This window comes from Hippopotamus amphibius, chromosome 11 (genome assembly GCF_030028045.1).
Source record: "Hippopotamus amphibius kiboko isolate mHipAmp2 chromosome 11, mHipAmp2.hap2, whole genome shotgun sequence".
NCBI lineage: Eukaryota > Metazoa > Chordata > Mammalia > Artiodactyla > Hippopotamidae > Hippopotamus > Hippopotamus amphibius.
Window position 1 is genome coordinate 76,808,584 of NC_080196.1, and position 23,323 is coordinate 76,831,906.

Below are 23,323 nucleotides of genomic sequence, written 5' to 3' on the forward strand. Positions count from 1 at the left end.
GAGCTTAGAAAATGCTAATCTGTTTCAACATATCCAACTTTTTTCATTCCACCTAAAATCTGCCTTTTAATACTAATGCCTTCAAAAGCCAACCCCATTTAAGAGAATTCAGAGTGCTACACTGAGGTACCGATACTTTCTGATATTACCAGTTAATAATGATGAAACTTGGGCTAATGAAGAACAGTGGCAAGACAGTGTCTGAAAGAACTTTCAAACGGGAATTCAGAAGAAAAAGTTCTAATCCTGGTTTTGCCAAATATACTAATTATGTTACTTTATATCAAGTCACTTCCTTGAAACTTTCCTTATCTAATGTCACCTGCTTGAGTTTCCTCAAGGATATATTTATGCTTATCACCTGAGAGAACAGGAGAGCCAAAGGGCCCTTTCAGAAAATGCCCTAAAGAGAAAAGGCTGTGCACAGCTTACCCTATCTCAAGGATTGTAGCTCTCATAGACTGTTCCCCATCCAATGTCAAAAAGAGAGAGAGAGAGAGAAGAAAAGACACAGAGAAAAATAGAGGCCTTCCCCACTACCCCTCGACACTTTTGTTCATAATAAACTCCAGTTAATGGAACTGCAAGCTTACCTGGATATGGCACTCTGCCCTTTGTTACCAGTTCTGTCTGCAGAATTCCAAAGGACCATACATCAGACTTTATTGTAAATCGACCATATAGTGCAGCCTCAGGAGCTGTCCATTTGATTGGAAATTTTGCACCTAAAACAGTATTGACAAGCTTGCTTCAGTAACTGTTTTTTTTCCTATTTTGTAAATATGGCATAAGCAGGAGCTAATTTTTTGTCACTATCCCTACTGTACATGCCGTAGGTATCAAATTCTTCAAAAGTACAGGATACATGGGAAAATTTTCTTTACTATTATTAAAATTTGCATTAATATAAATCACATTTCTTCTTGATAAGATATTCAGTGACACAAAAAAGAGAATGGCTGATGGTGACAGAAAACTGTTCAAGAAAACAGAGGTAAAAACTCTAATAAAAAGCCACAAAAAACATGGATTATAGGATCTATAACTTTTAAGTCAGCCTAGCTCCTAGCAGCTATAATTGTTGGTTGCTGAGAGCATATTCTATTGGTCCTAATGTCTACTGGCTTTTGACTGTGATCTCCTTTCTATTTTATGATAGCTCTATGGAAATTTTTACTGTTCTATCATTTTTAAAAGCCTGTACTGGGACTTCCTAGGTGGCTCAGTGGTTAAGAATTCCACCTGCCAATACAGGGGGCACGGGTTTGATCCCTGCTCCAGGAAGATCCCACATGCCATGGAGCAACTAAGCCCATGTGCCACAACTATGGAGCCTGTGCTCTAGAGCCGGTGAGCCACAACTATTGAGCCCGTGTGCTGCAACTACTGAAGCCTGCACACCTAGAGCTCATGCTCCACAACAAGAGAAGCCACTGCAATGAGAAGCCTGTGCACCACAATGAAGAGCAGCCCTGCTCACCGCAACTAGAGAAAGCCTGTGTGCAGCAACAAAGACCTAATGCAGCCAATAAATTTACTAAAAAAAAAAAAAAGCCTATCCTAATTTACTCAAATATTTAGTGTATACTTACTTATTATGCACAAAATATTATGCTAATTGTTATAGGAGACACAAAAACATGGCCTTTGTGACATTTATACACTTACAGTGAAAATAAGATTATAGGTATTATATACATTTAAATACTTGAAGTTACTTATGTATATAGTGATTTGGCCAAAAAGTTCGTGTAAAATGAACGAACTTTTTGGCCAACCCAATATATAATGTTGTAAAATAGTTCTTTAGATGTTCAGACAAACAGAAGATCAATTTTCAATTTTCATTAGCACAATCACAAAAGGTTTCACTTAAAAAGTGGTAGCTAAGTTTAAAGAATGGTTAGCATTTTCATAGGTAAAGATTAAAGAAGAATGGGAAGATACTTCAGCTGGAGGGAACAGCACAAAGGTATGGAGATTGAAAAGAAAGCACTGAGCTGAAGACATAGTTTCTCAACCTGGGACTATTGGCATTTGGGGCTGGATAATTCTTTGCTTGGTGTGGGCCTAGTTTGTACTTTGCAGGATGTTTAGTGGCATGCTAGGCACCTCCAGTAGGTGCCAGTAGCAGCCTCCCAGTTGTAACAACTAAAAATGTCTCAAGATGTTGCCAAATGCCCCCTGGGGAACAGTAGCGCCATCTCTGGTTGAGAACCTGTGACTCAGGACAACAGTTCCTAGTGCTTTGTGTACCAATGTGGGCAGTGACAAAAAGATACAGTCTGATGAAAAAAAACAGAAAAAAGATCATGTATCAATTCACAAAGCTAAAATCATTAATTTATGGCTATGTACTTTATTCTGAGATTACATTCTTCCCACTTATGCAATGTTAAAGTACTTTTTTTTTTTTTAAATGAAATAATGGTAATAGTAGATAGCTGAAAAAAATTGGGGGGGGGGAGATATATCTACTAAATAAACCTTCAGTAATCTTTACATTGGTCTTACTACTTTGTATTGAAATAGTTTGTTTATAATTCGGTCTCAGACACTAGTCAGTGAGCTCCTTGACAGCAGAAATCAAGCCCCTTACAGCTTTGCCCTCACGTCCAGCACGAGGAAGGACTCAAATGTTTGTCAAAGATACGCTGGAACTAGACAGTAAGAGATGCTGAATGCAAGGTATCCATTTTTGTAGGCGTGGAGGACTGAAGGTTTCATCAGGATGAACAACCTATATGCTGATCTGCACTGGACCTTACTCTGCCTGTCGAAGTTACACTCTTCCTTCAAAGCCCTGTTCTTAGGCCTTCCTCTCTGTGATGTCTTTCCTTTTCTCTCCACTTTCCCACAATACTTTCCCTATACTCTTCTGACACTGTAATTATACAGCTTGCTTTAAATAGTTTTTTATATAGGTCTACCCTGCCCATTAACTGCTAATATTTACTAAGCATCCATTATACTAGGTAATGTCAGGCACTCTATATCTATTAATTCATTAAAGTTTCACAACAGTCTTGAAAAGTAAGTATTACCATCTGATCTTTATTAAGTGAGGAGACTGAGGCCCAGTCAAAAAGATTAGATAACTTGGTTGAAATCTCTGGGCTAACAGGAGATGAAACTGGGACTCAAAAACCCATACTCTTTCCATATGCAGATGTTATGCGTCCATTAAATGTGTACTGAGTGAGAGTTTAGAGAGAGAGATGCCAAATGAAAGAATCAACCTGTGTTAATTTCTGTAAGCTCCCCTCCCTCACTCTTTACAGGGTCAATCTTCTAAGTGTTTCTATTTACTACAATTTTATATATAATAAAGAATTATTATAAATCTGGCACAGAAATGGTTTCCAAAGCCTTTATAAAATTGTATGCTATTTTTTAATATATTAGCTTCTAAGTCCTCAGTGTAGTAAAATCTGGATAGTTCTGAAGCTTGTTACAAAAGTTATTTTAAAATGTTTCTTATTTGTTGGCATGCCAAAAGAAGTGTGAAGAGAATACTGCTTGCTGTATTTATAATGCAAAGAACACCCACAGTCAGGTTCTTCCTTGGAGGAAATAACTATCAGAAAGCCACAGTATTTTGCACTGTGTGTAGTTTTATGAATCAATATTTCTATGACTCTTCTGAGCAGACCTAGGGCTGTTATTCTTATTCTGTAAAACCCTGTACATTCAAAAGAACGGTAAGAAAATCCAATTGAAAATAAGGTTACAAGCATTTATAAAAAAAGTCTTTTTGGGACTTTCCTGGTGGCACAGTGGTTAAGAATTCACCTGCCAATGCAGGGGATATGGGTTCGATCCCTGGTCTGGGAAGATCCCACCTGCTGCAGAGCAACTAAGCCCGTGCACCACAACTGCTGAGCCTGTGCACCACAACTACTGAAGCCTGCGCACCACAACTACTGAAGCCTGCATGCCTAGAGCCCGTGCTGCACAGCAAGAGAAGCCACTGCAATGAGAAGCGTGCGCACCACAATGAAGAGTAGCCCCCACTCGCCACAGCTAGGGAAAGTCTGTGTGCAACGAAGACCAAATGCAGCCAAGAAATAAAAAAACACAATAAATAAATAACAGCCATTTTACCTTGTCTTGCCGTATACTCATTGTCTTCGATTAACCTTGCTAAGCCAAAGTCGGCTATCTTGCATACAAGGTTTTCTCCTACAAGAATATTAGCAGCTCGAAGATCTCGATGAATATAGTTCATTCTTTCAATATATGCCATGCCGTCAGCAATCTTGGGAAGGAAAGAAGATGATGATACAAAGGGAAGGAGGGAAAGAACAACTCTGGTTAATGTTAAGTCAGATCACTGAAGAATCATATATCTTGAAAAGAGACAGGACTTCCCTGGTGGTCCAGTGGTAAAGAATCTGCCTTCCAATGAAGGGGTGTGGGTTTGATCCCTGGTCAGATCCCAGATGCCTTGGGGCAACTAAGCCAGCGTGCCACAACTACTGAACTCACACACCTCAATGAGAGAGCCCACATGTCACAACTACAGAGCAGAAAACCCGTGCGCCACAACTAGAGAGATGTCTGAGCACTTCAACTGAAGACTGAATGCTGCAACTAAGATCCAACACAGCCAAAAAAAAAAAAAAAAGAAATAATGGAAATAAAATAAATATTAAAAAAAAAAGAGAGAGATGATGGCAACAGGGCATAGTCTAGCAGGTAACACGGAAAACAGAAAACCTTTTAATGGAGGGGAAGGAAGAAGAGTAGGATAAGGAAGGAGGGGGAGAGAAGGAGAGGAGGGGGAGAGAGGCAGGGGGAGTAGGACAAAGCATCTGCCTGGCCCTTTACAGAAACAGTTTGCTGGCCCCTAGCATAGAGGGCCTCAGAGCCTTGAGCTCAGGTATGTGGACAAGACTTGGCATATGCTAAAGTCTCACATGTACAGTTTCTTGGTATAAAATTTCTCTAAACTGCCAGATCCCGTGGACATCTGGACGTTCACTGAGAGAGGAGTTGTAGACTCAGTGTGTCAACTAAAGCCAATAAAAGGCCCCTAGAATACCTACCACACATCTGAATAAAACTTTTAATAGTTTTCATTTATATTTAAAAACAAAAATCCGGAAGAGTAAAACTATCCCATCTTTAACGGTATACTGCCATCTTAATTCTTGCTTTAGACTATATTAAATAAGAAATTGAGCATATACTTCATTTTTATTTACTTAAAGACCAATATTATTAATTACTGTGGGTATATTACTTTCCAACCTTCTATCCTGGTAGGATCACTATGATTCCATGTTGCTCAATATCTGCCTACCATATCCTACTACTCCCACCTTTGTTCACGGCCTTTTGCAGCATATATTTTAGATTTTAATATTTTCTTTGGAATAGTAATCACTCAGTCTTAAAATTTACCTTTTGAAATATAAATACATACAGATTTTATACTTATGGATGCATAAGTTTCTGAAAGGCCATATGATACAGGGTAGCACTGTACTGCGAGTTACTTACCTGATTCTAATACTAATAAGTTACATGAATTTTAGATACCTGGGTCCTCAAGTTACTACAGTATCTGTAACATATGGAGATCAGACTGGATTATCTGTAATGTTCCTCCCAGCTCTAAAATTCTGTGATTTCACTATAAAAACAGTATCTACTAATATCAGTTTACATTTTTAATGTACACTTGCAATTCAAATGGACATATGTATAAACACACAAGTACCTGAGCAGCCATGTCAACCAGTTGTGGGAGCTTCAAGTACTTTCCATCTCCCTCCTTCAGGAAATCTAATAAGCTCCCTGTAACAGACAGCAAGACATTCATGAAAAATAAGCAGATCTCAAATCAGAACTGCAACAAACATTCCCCTACCTTCAAACAAATCACATCACAATACAAAACTTCAACTTTTTATTCTTCACTATTTTCTGCAGCTTCAGAATTTCTGAATAATGATCTTTAAGATTCTAGAAGAGAGCCCTAAACTGAAACTTTTTAAAGGGGGAGGGGAGGGAATCAATCATCTCACCAGATTATAAGCGTTCTTTCCTTGTTTGCTTCGATCAAACTTGGTCTAATTTTCGGTCAAAAAGCAGTATTAGATACTTATATTTTTAAGCCAATCTGAAACAAGAGCTCAGACAACTTAGGAATATCTTGGAGTACTTGAAACTAAAGCTAGGTGGCTAAATGAGTTGATATGAATTGTTAGTCCAACTGACTTCTCTCAATTTTAGCAGAAGACACCATGGAACAGCAAAGTACTATGCATTATAGCAGAGATAAAGGCTGAAAAGAAAAAGTCTAATTGCTTTTCTATTACAGTTTAAAAATTTACTATGTACCTGAATTTAATCAAGAGAAAATATGAGACAAATCCAAATTAAGGCACATTTTATAAAACAACTGTTCTCTTAAAAAAAAAAATAACGTTATGAAAGACAACAAAACTAAGGACTGCTCCAGATTAAAGGAGACTAAAGACATGGACTACTACAAGCAACACAGGACCAGGGACTGGACACCAGATCTGGGGAAAGTGCTTAATCATCACTGGGACGACTGGTGAAATCTGAATATGAACTGTATTTTAGGCAACAAAATTGTACCCATGTTACATTTCCTGAATCTGATCACTGTACTGTGGTTATGTAGGACAATGTTCTTGCCTTTAGGAGACAAACTGAAATATTTAGAGGTAAAGCAAGCATAATGTCTGCAATGTACTCTCAAATGGTTCAGGAAAAAACCCTCACATTTATATATATATCAATTGGCAAATCTGGCTGAAACATATATGGAAATTCTTTGTATTATTTTTTCAACTTTTCTATAAGTTTAAAAGTATTTCAAAATAAAAGTAAAACAAAACAAGCCAAGGCAAAGAAAGCCCTTTCCATGTTGACAGGACTATGCAGCAAGGTGTAGTCATGACTTAGTCTCCTCATTTATAGAGATTCAAAGTCAGGGAATACCTCTTTTCTTCTGGTCTGTCTACGGCGGAAAGGACATGTTATTGTATTTGCCCATTTATCTACCCTTTCAAATATTCACTGAGGGTCTACTACACATGAGGCACTGTAAAAGGCACAGAAGATACAAAGACAAATAAGATCTTAAAATACTATATGAAAGTATAGTATGTGGATCTAGAAACTATATGCACACAAATAAATATTATCCAATAGGTGTTATAAAAGTTACTGGAAAAACTACAGTGGAGACACAATGGATCTGGTGAATTCTATGGAGAAGTCAGGAAAGGCTTCACACAGGAGATGCATCTTAAAGAAGAATGGGGTCAGATACGGAATTCCAGGAAGAGAGAGTAACAAGTACAAAGGCAGTAATTCATGAAATAGCACCGTAAGTTCAAGGAACTGCAAACAGTCCCTCCTATGCAAGGACACAGGCACAAAATGGGAACTGATGAGAATGAGGCTGCAAGAGTCAGGACACAGAAGGCAATGCACAAAGGGACTTCATCTTTTTTATGTGAAGTTTTATACTGAGAACCAATACGATCAGATTTATGTTGAAAAAGCAATCACTCCAATTTGATGAATGAAACTGGACTAAAACTGCATAAAAGGAGTAAGTTTAAAAGTTCCTGCAATAGTCTAGGAAAGAGACTTTTGTTAAAATCTAGCAACAACAGTGAGAACAGCAAGAACATTTCCAGAGAGACTTAATAACTGGGATTAACAGCACACAATGGACTATTATTACATAAGGGGGTGGGGAAGTGAAGACTGCAGGGCCTCACTGCCAGAGACTGTGTTTCTAACAAGTTTCTGGAAGGGTGATGCTACTGCTGCCCCCATCTGATGTTTCAGAGACTCTCGCACATGTCAAAAAAGGGCGAGTACGAGCATTTTTACTGCCAGCACTGTCCATGACACTACAAACTAAAAGCAACCTAAATGTTCATTAGGAAAGGAATGAATAAACAATGGAATAGTCATAATGAATTTCATTCAATAGTTACAAGTATACAAATGAGATCTTCCCTGACCCACGTGAATAAATCTCAAGCAAATAATGTTGAATAAAAATAAAGCTGGTTACATTTATGTAATTTAAAGACATACAAATACTATTATATATCAGTAAAAATATATCAACATGAAAAACAGAGATGAGAAAAGCACCAACTTCAAAACTGAGGTTACTTCTGATGGGAATGGGCTCAAGAAGGGGTAAAAACAAGGATTCAGTTAGATCTTCAATGTGTCGTTCCCTTAGTAGAAAGATCTGAAGCAAATATGGCAAAACGTAAACATTAAATTTGGATGGCAGGGACATGGGTGTTACAGTTTCTTTATATGTCTGAAATATTCTGTAATTTAACAAGAATAAAATGGCTACTTAGGGAGTAAAGATGTAACATTGTCTGTTCTTTAAGGAATCTTGGCTGTGAAGGGAAGCAAAAGGTAGAGAGAAGTCGGTAAAAAGCAGATGCTGGGACTAAGGGAGGGTTTTCTTTTTAAATGAAAGGAAGGATCGAGAATGTAGTATAAGAACCTTCCTTAAACAGAGGAAGGGACCCTTCTTTTTCTTAGCCTGCAAGACAGACTGATGTCATATAAATACTTTGCATGACAATGTAGAATACAGAGAAAGAAGCAAAAGCTACAGTTCTTTGCTTCGGGATTTAGAATCTAAATAAAGTGCCATGGGACGTGGGGTTGACGAGCCAGCAGCAGGTTTGCTGAGCTCAGTGGCCAGCAGCAGCTGGAGTCGGGGGCGGCCGGAGCTGGAGGTGGAGCGGGGCGGCGTGTGGCCAGGGCCATGACAGGCAATGCCGGGGAGTGGTGCCCTCATGGAAAGCGACCCTGGGGTCTTCACCAAGCTCATTAAAGGATTCGGTTGCCGAGGAGCCCAAGTAGAAGAAACATGGGAGTTTAGAGCCTGAGAATTTTGAAAAATTAAAGCCAGTTCATGGGCTGATTTTTCTTTTCAAATAGCAGCCAGGAGAAGAACCAGCAGGCTCTGATGGTTCAGGACTCCAGACTTGACACGATATTTTTTGCCAAGCAGATAATTAATAATGCTTGTGCTACACAAGCCTAAGTGTGTTATTGAACTGTACCCATCAAGATGTCCATTTAGGAGAGATATTGGCAGAGTTTAAAGAATTTTCACAAAGTTTTGATGCAGCTATGAAGGGTTTGGCACTGAGTAATTCAGATGTGATTCAACAAGTATACAACAGCTTTGCCAGACAGCAAATGTTTGAATTTGATGCAAAGACATCAGCAAAAGAGGAAGATGCTTTTCACTTTGTCAGTTATGTTCCTGTTAATGGAAGACTGTATGAACTAGATGGATTAAGAGAAGGACTGACTGATTTAGGTGCATGCAATCAAGATGACTGGATTAGCGCAGTGAGGCCAGTCACAGAAAAAAGGATATAAAAGTACAGTGAAGGTGAAATTCAATTTACCTTAATGGCCATTGTGTCTGACAGAAAAATGATACATGAACAGAAGATAGCAGAGTTACAAAGACAGCTTGCTGAGGAGGAACCCACGGATACAGATCAGGGTAATAACATGTTAAGTGCTATTCAGTCAGAGACTGCCAAAAATCAGATGCTTATTAAAGAAGTACAGAAATTCAAAAGATATAAGATTGAAAATATCAGAAGGAAGCATAATTATCTGCTGTTCATTATGGAACTGTTAAAGACTTTAGCAGAACACCAACAGTTAATACCACTAGTGGAAAAGGCAAAAGAAAAACAGAAGGCAAAGAAAGCAAAGGAAACCAAATGAAGAAGATGCTTTCGGATGTGTACACATTTTATTTTCGAGGAAACCATTAAGTATAAAGAACTTCGAGCAACATCCTAATTGACTCAGCGCACGTTTGGCAGTAGCCCCCGTCTCTCTCATCTTCAATGCATGGATTCATAACCTCTCCCTGCCTGCATCATGTGCATGTGGTGCATATTAAATAAAAGTGGTGTTGAGAGCGCTAGCCCAAATCCCATTATTTGACATTGGATCTGAGAACTCTTTTTGGTCCCTTGGATAGATAACTACTATAATGAACCTAGAAAATGGACAGATATTCTCTACCTGTAATTGTTATAATTAATTTTTCAATCTTCCAGCTTGGTTAAATGCTTAAAATTTATAAATGTCAGATATTGATCAAACTGAATCTCTTGCTTCTCCTCATCATTAATGAAAAAAATCAATATTTCTGTCTTTGATATCTAAATATTTTGAAGATTTAAAACTGAATTTTATCTTCTATACCAATTATTTGAAAAAGCTTGATTTTAAAGCAGATCATTGAAAAAAATAAAAGTATAGTTTCTAGTGATTTTCATTGCTACCAGCAGAAAAAGTAATAAACATCCCAAATTTATTTTAGCAATAAATAAATAAAGTGTCATGATCGATCCACTAAGTAGAACATCATTCGCCATAAAGATAATCGCTTAAATAGTGAAAAGGCTGCAGAGCACAGAGATCCAGGACTGGAATGTGTGTCATTTTGACAATTCTTCTTCTCTTATCTTTAACCAATTACAACAAATCCCCCCTCCCTTAAATGTTTCTTATATCAATTTATTGGAGCATTTTGAATCATATCAGTGGGTCCTTAACCTTTTTTTGGTCATGGGTTATTTTGGGAATCTGATGAAAATTATGGACTCTCTTTCTAGAAAAATGCACTTAAGTATGTAAAAATTGATGGAGAACTTCAGAGGAAGTTCATGGATACTCTGAAGCTCATTCATGGCAGAAAGAGCAGGTACTTGATAAGTAACTATGAAACCAATTCAGAGCAGTCCTCAAGCTTGTCTCATATACCTCTCCAGCCTTATTTTCAACCAGTTACCGTCTGTACTTTCCATTACCCAAGGTTTTGTTCCTCATTTCCTCATAGCTCTGCAGAAAAATACTGGTACTTTTCATTTTACTCATCCATGCCCTTCATAATCTTAAAGGGTAGTTCAAGACTTGTCTTTTTTACTGATTTTTCTCATCTTATTCCAACCTATGTTACCTTTTCCTCAATTTCTATTTTACTTACTGAATGTGTCAAAACACCTAGAAATTCATTATGCTTTTTGGGTTGAACTTGTTTGTTTGTTTATAGTGAGCTGTTATTTACTTTTATACGGAAAATGACCTCAATGGGTGAGATCTTTTCTCTCCTAATTCAATGTAAGTTAATTAGCTGGCTTTATTTCTTTGATACCTTATAATACTAGCAGACTGTTTATATATTAGAAACATTCAATACATTTTAATTGTTAACAATTTCTAGAGTATTCTGGTTAAAAAGAGAACACATGAGGCAATGAGTCTGGATGGATTATGGAGGGCCAAGTTCTAAGTGCTTGAATAGCAAGATGGGGATCTTGTATTCTAAATTTCCCATCTAGAAATAATCCTAACCCAGCAATGTGACAACACAGACTTCTACCAAGTTCCCCAATTAAATACTTGTTGAAATCAACATACACTAGCTTTATCTCCACTACATTCTTATGCTATCAGTATCCTGATTTAAACGTTCTCTTTGTCCTGTTTCTCCCTTCTAGTTCATCTAATATACTCTGACATGGGATATTTGGCAGTTTTTTGAAGCAGAGATTCCTTGCCAGAAGTGCCATGTGCTTTGGGAGGTTTAGGTAATGTTTTGGCTCTCAATTAGTAGGCTATGTCAGTTCCTAACTTTTGGTTTTTCTGTTTCTTTGGGGGGGAAATATTTTCTTATAGTCAATGTGTAGCTTGTAGTTGGTTCTGTCACCACTAGATGGAACTACATCACTGACCAAGATGGACAACTGGAGAGGGATGATGCCATCAGTGGCTTTAACTATGGATTAGTGACTCATTAAGACTAAAAAGAGTAGATAAAATTCAAGAGGATAAAAAGCGGGCCTGTCAGCAAGCATATCTGGTGACTTACCGGTTCCTCTTCTAGAGCAACAGCCTTCCCTTCTCCTTTCCCTGGCCCTAATCAACCCTGTTACTGAAGATCCCATACCTTGGGGTCTGGGGTTTCGGGAAACGGAGAAATTTCAGTTGATAGTAGTGGAAAAAAGAAGTTTCTAGGAGTCCTAAGTGAGATTATAACTAGATAAAAGTAAATTTCTTAACTTTACCTCATTTCCTTGCACTAAAGGTATATTTTTCTGACTGCATTATTTTATTTATTTACTTATTTATTTAGGCTGTGCAGGGTCTTAGTTGCAGCAGGCGGGATCTTTAGTTGCAGCATGCATGCAGGACCTAGTTCCCCAACCAGGGATGGAAACCCAGGCCCCCTGCACTGGGAGCTCAGAGTCCCACCCACTGGACCACTAGGGAAGTCCCAAGATTGCATTATTTTAAATCGACCAGTGCGAATACTTTTTTCCTTTTCCTCCTTCCCAGCTATTCCACTTCCTTTAGTCAAACAGAATGAAGGACTATTTACTTTCAAAATAAATTTGTGCCTTATTTTCTTTTTAAACTCTGTACTATCTTTTGGAATAACTGGAGCAAATTACTAAGTATTCCATTAAACAAAATCTCAGATTTTCTCTTTTCACATGTCTACATAAAAATCTTAAGTTAGAAAATACAATAAAAATCTCTATGCATAAAAATAGAGACGAAGACTTAAAATTTATTAACATGAATACCCCAAGAGATACTAACATACACATACCTTTTGACATAAATTCAGTGACAATGTAAATTGGCTCTTCAGAAACAACAGCATATAGTGGAACAAGTTTATCATGTCTTAGCTTTTTCATTATCTGAGCCTCTTGAAGAAAAGCTTCTGGCATCATTGTACCTGGTTTTAGTGTTTTGATTGCTACTTTTGTGGTTCCATTCCATGTTCCTACAGAAACAACCCACATTTCACTATTTTAAGAGATTTACAACAAACTTCAATGAGCAGCAGTAAACTTAAAATATTTCAACATATTTTATAAATTCTGGCATTTTAATCTATGGCTAAACAATGACAAAAAAAAAAAAAAAAAGTTCAGGCTTCTTACCCATCCATACTTCACCAAAACATCCTTGTCCTAGTTTAACCTCCAGTCGCAAAGATTCTCGAGGGATTTCCCAAGCATCTTTTGCTAGACCTTGAGTCTGGGGTTTCACAGTTGGACACACAGTTGTTAACTTATGGCATAAACCATCAGCATGTTCTAGATAAATGAATAAACTACACTGTAAAATGAATAGCTTACAAAAATTAAGGTATATATATAGCTGTACCAGTGTTTTTAAAAGTTTAAATTATAGGAAATAAAAACATAGTGCTCTATCAGTTTTATTACAAAAGCACAAACACAAAAAGGGAGTTGCATAAAAGAAACAAAACATACAAGAAGTGAAACATTTTATTAAATACATTTTAAAGGTTATTTATTGAATACTTGTTATGTCCCAGCTATTATGCTAACTCAGCACTTTATAAATATCCCATATAAATAAAGGAGACTTAGAAAACTTAAGCAATGTTCTCAAGGTCAGCCAGTAAGTACGTGATGGAGACTGGTTTCAAACCCTAGATCTGGCTGCCTCCAAAGTTCTGCTTTTGATCACTGTGCTTTATTTCTTCCCAAAGAGAATGCTACCATTAATTGTCATTTCTAAAAACCACTAGTATAAGAAGCACAACGAAAATCAAGGAAAAGCTTCTTTCTTTAGAGGACTGATTTTCAAATAAAGGAGACACAAAAACAGGGAACCCCAAATTTATAATGGCTTGACTCGTGAATCCTACTTAGACAATCTTTCTTATGGTAAATATGACATGTTCCCTACCATTCTCAACAAGTAACCACATATCCACATTCTAACAAGTGCAATTACAACTGGTGCCACTGCTTGATAACATGTTTAACCAATGTCAAGACTGGTGACTGACTTGACATACTCAATTTGCAGCTAGCTGTCAGTGAAGAAATTGTCATGGAAATTTCCCCTCCCCTGGCATTAATCATTTAAAGATGTTCAGATGCATTCATGTATCAAATTGGAGATTACAAACTTTGAGAAAGAAGACTCTAATACTGAATACCTCCCAAAGGTCCTTGAAAGATTGGTAAATGTCTATAGTTGCTATAGGTTAATTTTCCATGAAAAGAAAAATGCATCTTCAGACCAAATTTCATTGGATTTACACTTTAGGAAGTTTTACGTGGTCTAGCCCATGCTGAGGAAGGTAACCCAATAGGACATATAATAACAGCTTTTTACTTAAGTGTTTAGTTTTACCTAAACTTAGTATGTGTCCCGAAATAAAATTTTTGCTTTTTTATTGTCACATCTATTTGGTGTTAAGCTGTTATGAAATGGAACTTCAATGTAAACACTATGCCAGAAAGACATAAAGACACAAATGATGACAGTCTGATTTAGCACATCATCCAAGAACTCAACTCAGGTAGTAAGTATGACCTGTTCCTCATTTTAAAACTAAAATACACTGGCACATAGTGTGTGTAAAGTAACACGCTAAACCTTAAGAGACATGAAGACATGGATTCTGTCTTCATAAAATTAAACATGAGGAAATAATTTTCACCTCTGAAATATTCACGTACCTGTATAGTGTTTTACCAATTTCTGCAGAGTATCAAATTGTGCTCTGGTTGTGATATAGTATCCACCGTTGTCAAGTTTCCTAATTTTGTAGTGTTTCACATTGTCACCCCTTACCTCATCCCAGTCACGAATAGAGAGGGAATAAGCACCTAGAGGGGAAAATGAACACTTTCACTATATCTTTCTTAAAATACTGCCAAGGAAAATTTTTATACTCATATTGTTAACAATATTCATACCTTTAGTAGTTTCACTCTCTCTTACTAAGAAAATACCTCGTTGATTCCCAGGATTCAGAAGTAATCTTTCAGCATCTTTTCTCCCCATTTTGCCAAAATACCATCTGCGGGAAAAAAATGAGTAGTGTTCTTTTTAGAAGGGTGTAAGCATCAGACAAATTATACATAGATATTAGTAAGAACGGAGTGGGATAGGGAGGATGACAAAGAATAGGACAACTTAAAATACAGCAAAACGAAAGATCTTTCTTCAATAAGAATATTACAAATATTAGTCAGAATGTATTGTCATAGTAATTTCATATATTAACTACTGACATGTCTCTTAAACTCCACGTGGCAGTCACAGGAACCATAAATATAGAAGGAAAGGCAACAATGACAGCCTTTTAGTCAATGACAGATGGAAATACTGAGATTATAGTAGGAAGAGTAAAAGTGGTTCTCTGGCAACAGCTGTGATCATTTGTATTCAGTAAGATGCAAGTAAACCATATCCAAATTATTAGGGACTCTAAATTAGTGTGGGTTTGATTTAACACAGTTTTGTGAATAAAAATGTAATTTTTGCTGTGGAGGAGCCACAGAATAGTGGAGAAAAAAGACAAAAGGACAAAATGGAAAGTAACAAGTGCCAAAACAGAACAGGGAGTTATGGAGACAAATTACACATCACTAATAAAAAAGCAAATACTGACAGAGCACCTACTATGTGCAAGATGCTGTGATATGAAGATGAAGTATTATTTATGAATCCCAGATAAACCTGCTTTGACATAAAAGTACAGGCATACCTCATTTTATTGTGTTTTGCTTTATTGTGATTTGCAGGTGTTGTCTTGTTAAAAATTGAAGGTTTGTGGCAACCCTGTTTCGAGCAAGTCTATCACAGTCATTTTTCTAATAGCACTTGCTAACTTTGTGTCTCTGTGTCACATTTTGCTAAGTCTTGCAATATTGCAAACATTTTCTTTCACATAAGACAGCAAACTTAACTGATAAATGTTGTGTGTGACCTGACTGCTCCACCAACCGGCTGTTTCCCCATCTCCCTCTCCTCATGCCTCCCACTCCCTGAGACAGACAAGAGTGAAATTAGGCCAAGTAATAACCCTACAATGGTCTCTAAGTGTTCTTTTCTCCGGGTGAAAGGAAGAGTCATCAATGTGGCAAGCTTTGCTGTTGTTTTAAGAAATTGCCACAGCCACCCCAGCCCTCAGCAACCACTACCCTGATCAGCAGCCATGAACGTGGAGGCAGGACCCTCCACCAGCAGAACAGACTATGCCTTGCTGAGAGCTCAGACGATGGTTGGCATTTTTCAGCAGTAAAGCATTTAAAAAATTTTTTTATTTATTTGTTTTATTTATTTATTGGCTGTGTTGGGTCTTCTTTGCTGCACACGGGCTTTCTCTAGTTGCTGAGAGCGGGGGTGGGGGCTACTCTTCATTGTGGTGTGCAGGCTTCTCAATGCAGTGGCTTCTCTTGTTGAGGAGCATGGGCTCTAGGTACATAGGTTTCAATAGTTGTGGCACATGGGCTCAACAGCTGTGGCTCACAGCCTTAGTTGTTCTGCAGCATGTGGAATCTTCCCAGAGCAGGGCTCGAACCCTTATCCCCTGCATTGGCAGGTGGATTCTTAACCACTGCACCACCTAGGAAGTCCCAGCAACAAAGCATTTTTAATTAAGGTATGTACATTGTTTTCTTAGACATAGGCTACTGCGCAGTTAACACACTACAGTGTAATAACTTTCATATGCACTTGGAAACCAACTCGCTTTACTGCAATATTTGCTTTATCCTGGTCATTGAGAACCAAGTCCACAATATCTCCAAGTATGCCTGTAATATGTCACTGAAGGGTTGAATTTTACCTTTTTAAAAGTTGTAACAATGGTACATCGAACTCCCATATACCCTCCACCCAGGCTTCCTGTTGACATCTTGCTTTGTCATATTCTCTTTCCCTGTGTATGTGTGTATGTGTATTTCCTTCTGAACTGAATGATAGTTGCAAACATGCTGAATCATTACCCCTAAATACTTCAGTGTGTGCCTCCTAAAAGACAAAAACTCTCCTACATAACCATGGAGCAAGCACCTAAGTCAAGGAGTCAACACCGACACAATAACATCTGAGGATAAAAAACTGAAGTGAAAGTCTGCAGAATATAAAAGGGTTAATGCAATTTTTTAAGTGAAAAAATAAAGGCTAGGGACTAGGCATAATGCAGTATTATAAATGCAGATTCATTTATGATCCTACTGTAAGCAAATACTATGGCATTATTAACTTTCAAGTAACATCATCTATTAATATGATACATTAGCTGTATTAAGACTGGTATGTAATTGTGTGTGTGTAAAGTTGTGCTAAGCAGAACGTGCATTAAGACATTTTAAAAACCAAAATAATTAATAAAATATGAAGCAGTGCCATACTCTTCTGCCTGAATGGAATCTGCAGGGGCTACATAATTGCTAGGGATATAACCATTCTTTCCTGTAGCAATTGATCTTGCTTCCCACCAGTCTCCTTCCCTGCAACACATAAAACAACAATTACCACAAGGTAGACTACAGCTCAGGACATGATCTATTGCAGTGCCATCCTGCATCTGCAATAGACAAGAGTTATTACTTCCATTTTTAATTTATGCATTCATTTGATAAACAAACTCAAAGAATATTTTAAAAAAACCGGTTACATGATTTAAGTGGATAAGGCTAAGCAAATCACAACTGCATATTTCTGCTCCAAACCAAAAAAACAAAACAAAACCCCTGAAAAACAAAAACCAAACCACCCCACCTTAATTTTAATTATCTCTTTTTTAACTTAACTCTTTTGACCTAAGACAATAAAGTATACTGAATAAAACAATTTGGGAAGTAAATCTTTCAGATTACTCAGTTTCAGTTGTTTTCTCCTTTAAAAGCTTTACTGAGATACAATTGGTATACCATAAAATTCCCTCATTTAAGATTTCTAAAGAGATTTTCAACCATTACCACTATCAATTTTAGAACATTTTCAACACCCCCAAAAGAAACCCTGTTCCCATTAAGTTACTCCCCATCCCATACCTCCTCCACCATTTCCAACCACTAATCTGCTGTTTCTATGGACATGCCCATTGTGGGGGCATTTCATATAAATGCAATGATACAGTATGTGGTCTTTTTGACTGGCTTCCTTCACTTAGCATAATTTTTTCAGCATTTATCAGTTGTTCATTCTGTTTTATTGCTAAATGATTTTCTCCTTAACAGTGCATAAAATTATAATGTTCCTTTTTAGTCACATTAGGGGAAAATAATTCAGATGTCCTAGAACTCTTGTAGCCAAAATATTAGCAATGAGCAATAATAAAAAATTTAATTCCTGGAATAAAGTATATTTACAAGAATGCTACCTATGAATATCCAAATAAGACTAAAATTTGGAAGATGAGAACTACATGTGGTTTGTAATACATAAGCCCTCACTTTTCCAAAATTAATACGAAAGGAACATACATTATCAATCTGCAATGAGGCAGACATATGGGTTCTGCTACTAAAGAGTAAATGCATGTTTTGCTTTACCAGAGGTCAGTACTGAAAACATTTTGTCTATGCTAAAATTTTATAAATGCTTGAGGCATATTTGCTCTAAAAAAATGAAACTGAAAATCCTCTAGTAATTCAAATGTTTACAAACTCATACACTTGGCTTGCAGCTTCCTAGTGTATATTAAAGTATATACAAACTGTAAACTTTGTTTCTGATAACCATTCATTAATTCATTCAAACATTCACTGAATACCTTTTAAGTAACAGATCTTACAACAGAGTGTGCTATAAACAGGTTAAAAGTCCTTATCCGCAAGTAACTCTGAGCAGGATTTCTCAACATCGGCAGTAGTGACACTTTGGGCTGGATAACTCTTTGTTGTGGGGGGCTGTTCTGTGCATTGCAGGATGTTGAACAATATCCCTGGCCTCTATGCACTAGACAACAGTTGCAGCACCTTGGCTATAACAACCAAAAATGTCTCCAGGCACAGTCAAACGTCCCCTGGGTGATTTTTACCCCCAGGATGAGAACCACTGGTCTAAAAGAATGATAGGCAAGTGATATAATTCAAAACTATGATGGCAGCTGTAACTGAGGTTTGCACAGGTTGCTATATGAACATGTAAAAGAGGGACACCCGATGTAGCAGGACGTGGGGACTAGGCCAGGCAGGAAAGGTAGAAACAATATCAAGAAAGGCTCCCTTGAGAAAGGACACAGGAATATACGTTTTGAAGGATAAACAGCACTGGCCAGACAGAGGAAGAAAAATGGAGAAATAAGTCACATTCCAGAAAAAAGAAATCGCATGTGTGAAAGCAGAGAGAGGGGGAGAATCCCCAGTGTATTCAGAATCATAGGCAATTCGGTCTGGCTGGGCAGTGGAGTGAGGAAGGGGAAGAAGCGCAATGAATGAGATATCTTTTTTAAAAGTTAATTAATATTTATTGGCTGTGTTGGGTCTTCTTTGCTGCACATGGTCTTTCTGTAGTTGTGGAGAGTGGGAGCAACTCTGTCGCAGTGCGCTGGCTTCTCTTGTTGCAGAGCACAGGCTCTAGGCATGCAGGCTTCAATAGTTGAGGAGCGTGGGCTCATCATTAGTTGTGGCTCGCAGGCTCTAGAGCACAGGCTCAGCAGTTGTGGCGCATAGGCTTAGTTGCTCGGCAGCATGTGGGATCTTCCTGGACCAGGGATCAAACTCATGTCCCCTGCACTGGCAGGCGGATTCTTAGCCACTGCGCCACCAGGGAAGCCCCTGAGATAAGATCTTTAAATCATCTGGTAGTTAGATAAATGGGATCATAGAAATCTCTTTATAAAGTTTTTAATTAATGTACTTCTTAAATCTCTACTATTTATGACAGAACCACAGCAACACAATTTGCAGAAGTTGTAACTTCTGGCGCCAGCAGCAGTATTATGCCATGTGTCTAAAGAAACCAAACGTATCACCCAGCCCAGTGGGCAGAGATCCATGCCCCATCACTCTCGTCTCTGAATCATCAACTAGCTCAGTGGCTGCAGTGCCGCTGGTATTTCTCCCTCATAAAATGTTCATTACACTTACGTATTGTTAATTATTTGAAATCTTTCACCCTTCTTAAATGAAAGGTCTTCTGTAGTTCTAGCTTCATAATCATATAAGGCCACAAATATAGTAACACCACCTATTGGGGGAAAAAAGACCAAGGTAAATTATATAGACAAATTAACAACAGAGAAATTTCAAAACATTGCCAACAACAACAAAAAGCTTAAGCATTAGTTGTTGTCCTAGTTTCCACAATCTATTTTAAAAAGTTGGAGATTTGGGCCACTGAAATTTTCAAGTTATTAAGATGCTGTCTTAAGGCCTTCCATGAGACTACTGTACTCTACCAATTCTAAAATTCTATAGACCCAGAGAAACATTTGTAATCTTGATTCATAGCTGCAATACCTCTAGCTTGAAAAGACAAAGTTCAAATCAATTCTTTGGCAGAAAAAGCATTAACGAGTATTATAAACTACTGGCATTAATCGTCTCAATTTCTTAAAAACAATAGGTGAACATTTCCACCTTGAAGACTAATCATTTACTATATAACACAGGGAACTCTACTCAATACACTGTAATGACCTATGTGGGACTAGAATCTAGAAAAAGAGTGGATATATGTATATGTATAACTGGTTCACTTTGCTGTACAGCAGAAACTAACAAGACTGTAAATCAATTATACTCCAAAAAAACCTAATTTAAAAAAAGACTAATTATTAACAGCAATAACTAGGTTTTTTTTTTTTATAAATTTATTTATTTATTTATTTATTTATTTATTTATTTATTTATTTTATTGGCTGTGTTGGGTCTTTGTTGCTGCACACGGGCTTTCTCTAGTTGTGGCAAGCGGGGGCTACTCTTCATTGTGGTGCGCAGGCTTCTCATTGCCATGGCTTCTCTTGTTGTAGAGCACGGGCTCTAGGCGCGTGGGCTTCAGTAGTTGCAGCACATGGGCTCAATAGTTGTGGCTCACGGGCTCTAGAGCGCAGGCTCAATAGTTGTGGCGCACGGGCTTAGTTGGTCCGCGGCATGTGGTATCTTCCTGGGGCAGGGATTGAACCCATGCCCCCTGCATTGGCAGGCAGATTCTTACCCACTGCGCCACCTAGGAAGTCCCAATAACTAGGGTTTTATTAGGATTATTTACTATACTTAACACAAAGATAAAAGTGGCATGTTCTTCTTAGAAATTAAATGGTATGCCTGATATTATAAATTCCAAAAATAATTGTCATATAAAGCACTGTATGTAGATGCTTAAGAGATTAGCAACGTAAACAGCCAAACTGTTACCTGCAAGTAAAAGAACAGAATCTCATTCATCTGACTTCTCCCCTAAGGCCAGTTATATATTAACTACCTATCTGACATCTCAAATGTCTAATTTAAAACTTATTAGGTACAAAACAAAGGTGTTGACTTTTCTCCTCTAACCTGTATTACTGAAGTCTTCCCTACCTCAGCAAACACTACCAGCCAATCAGGAACTCAAGCCAAGTCTATTACCAGCACTGTCAGTTCTACCTCTAAAGTACCTTATCTACTTCCTTTTCCGTTTCCAGCATTTCTACCCTAATCCAAGTCCCTGTTATCTCTCACTGGGAAAGTAGCAGCCTAACTCACTTCTATATCTGGTTCCCTACATCCATTCTTCACAGAGGGAGGTTTTTTAAAAAGGGAATTCAATTGTGCAAATCCTTTACTGAAATCTCTTCAATAGCTTCCTTCTGGCTTTGAATAAAACTCAAACTTCTTACTATAGTCTGTGAGGTCCTGAGAAATCCTGACTCTTCAATCCCATAGCATAAATTCTACCCTCCGCCCATACTAGTCCTCAGACCTGCCAACTTCATTTGTATCCCCTGAACTGCATTATTCTCTCTCCCCAGAAAGCTCTTTTCCCATTTCTGCACATATTTAGGTCATTCCCATTAATAAAATCTCAGCTAAAACGATTTCACCTCAAGACGGCTTTCCTTGATAATTTAAAGGGCCTTCACCAATCATTTTGGTTAGTTCCTTCATAGTATTTATAAACCATTAATCCTCCTGTTTAGTTGTTTCTATAATTATTATTATCCAACCCTCATTTATACAAGGGTGAGTCAAAAATTATCCACACTCTGGTTGTAGAAATTAACTTTTAGAAAAGACAAATACATCATTTTCCAACATAATCTCCTTGCTTTTCAATACACTCTGCCCATCTGTCAACAAGCTTTCTTATTCCCTCATTAAAAAATGTTTTAGGCTGAGCTGCGAGCCACGAATGCACCACTGTCTTCACTTCTTCATCAGAAATGAATATTTGTCCTCGAAGGGCTGCTTTCAGGGGACCAAGTCTGATGAAAATCCGATGGAGCAAGATCAGGACTATAGGGAGGATGCTTTAATACCTCAAAGTGAAGTTTTTGCAAAGTGTCGACAATGTGGGCAGAAATGTGCAGATATACACACCCTCAGACCACAAAAAAACGAATCACTGCACGCTGCTCTTCTTTCATGCAAATCACAAGTTGGGCATCCATTTTTGCTCCCACCTCAGTTACAAATGAACTAATGTAACATGTTCACACCTGCACAGCAGTGACTCAAGAGACAGTAGCCATGAAAGGAAAGCACTGACCAAAGACAGTGCAGCCAACAGAAGTTTTAATATAACCAGAATGTGGATAATTTTTGACTCACCCTCATAATGTAAACTCCATTAGGGCAGAAACCTTGTTTCTCTTGCTTGCAACTCTTTACACCTGGCACGCAGACACTCATTAATAAACGAATACCCACGAATGGACTATTTCACATAAATAAACTGCTTTAGGTAACTCAAGTATGTCTTTTCAATATTTACTCATTTTGGAGTACTATCTTTCCAGAACATATAATCCTGAAAATAAACTTTTACTGGTGACTGAGAAATACCATCAAGACCATCTATTAGAGATGCATTTAGAGTTAGCAGGCTGGAATTAAGACTATAATTGACTCTTTTTGATGTCCATAACTCCTCAAATGAAGTCTAATAGAATTAGTGTATGGCATTCTCTGGTCACTATTTTCAGTCTGGACGTGAGCAGAGTGAAGGGACACATTTATAGTCCATGCTTGTAGAAGAGATTCTTCTTTTGTCCCCATATGTTGCTCAATTTGGTGCTGGCAGCTGTTCTGCCAAGACTAAGGATAAAGTGGACACTCCAAGGGCTGCAAGAGAGAAACCAAAGAAACTCGAGTCCTTCATGACATCAAAGAACTGCTGGATCAAGGAATCCTGGAGCTCACCCTGCCTTTCAAAGCCAATTGTGCTTTGCTACTCAAGAGAAAAGCATCCTGATAGAGGACCCTTCACAAAAGAACTGTTTCTCTTTTTAAAGTTTCTGACTACTTTTTAAGAGCAT

General features: G+C 37.7%; 1 protein-coding gene and 1 pseudogene across 10 annotated transcripts in view; one reads left to right on the forward strand and one right to left on the reverse strand.

The window, feature by feature from the left end:
• Positions 1-23,323, reverse strand: part of YES1 (YES proto-oncogene 1, Src family tyrosine kinase) — an 81,232-nt gene that overhangs the window by 3,574 nt on the left and 54,335 nt on the right. For all 10 annotated transcript variants that reach the window (XM_057700441.1, XM_057700431.1, XM_057700433.1 and 7 more), the window contains 9 exons: positions 19,953-20,052; positions 17,268-17,366; positions 14,823-14,926; positions 14,583-14,732; positions 13,023-13,178; positions 12,683-12,862; positions 5,726-5,802; positions 4,105-4,258; positions 594-725 (listed from right to left, as the gene is read on the reverse strand). In XM_057700441.1, the coding sequence (XP_057556424.1) occupies positions 594-725; positions 4,105-4,258; positions 5,726-5,802; positions 12,683-12,862; positions 13,023-13,178; positions 14,583-14,732; positions 14,823-14,926; positions 17,268-17,366; positions 19,953-20,052 (1,152 nt within the window). The remainder of the gene's footprint in view (positions 1-593; positions 726-4,104; positions 4,259-5,725; positions 5,803-12,682; positions 12,863-13,022; positions 13,179-14,582; positions 14,733-14,822; positions 14,927-17,267; positions 17,367-19,952; positions 20,053-23,323) is intronic.
• On the forward strand, positions 8,795-9,803 carry LOC130831945 (ubiquitin carboxyl-terminal hydrolase isozyme L5-like; annotated as a pseudogene).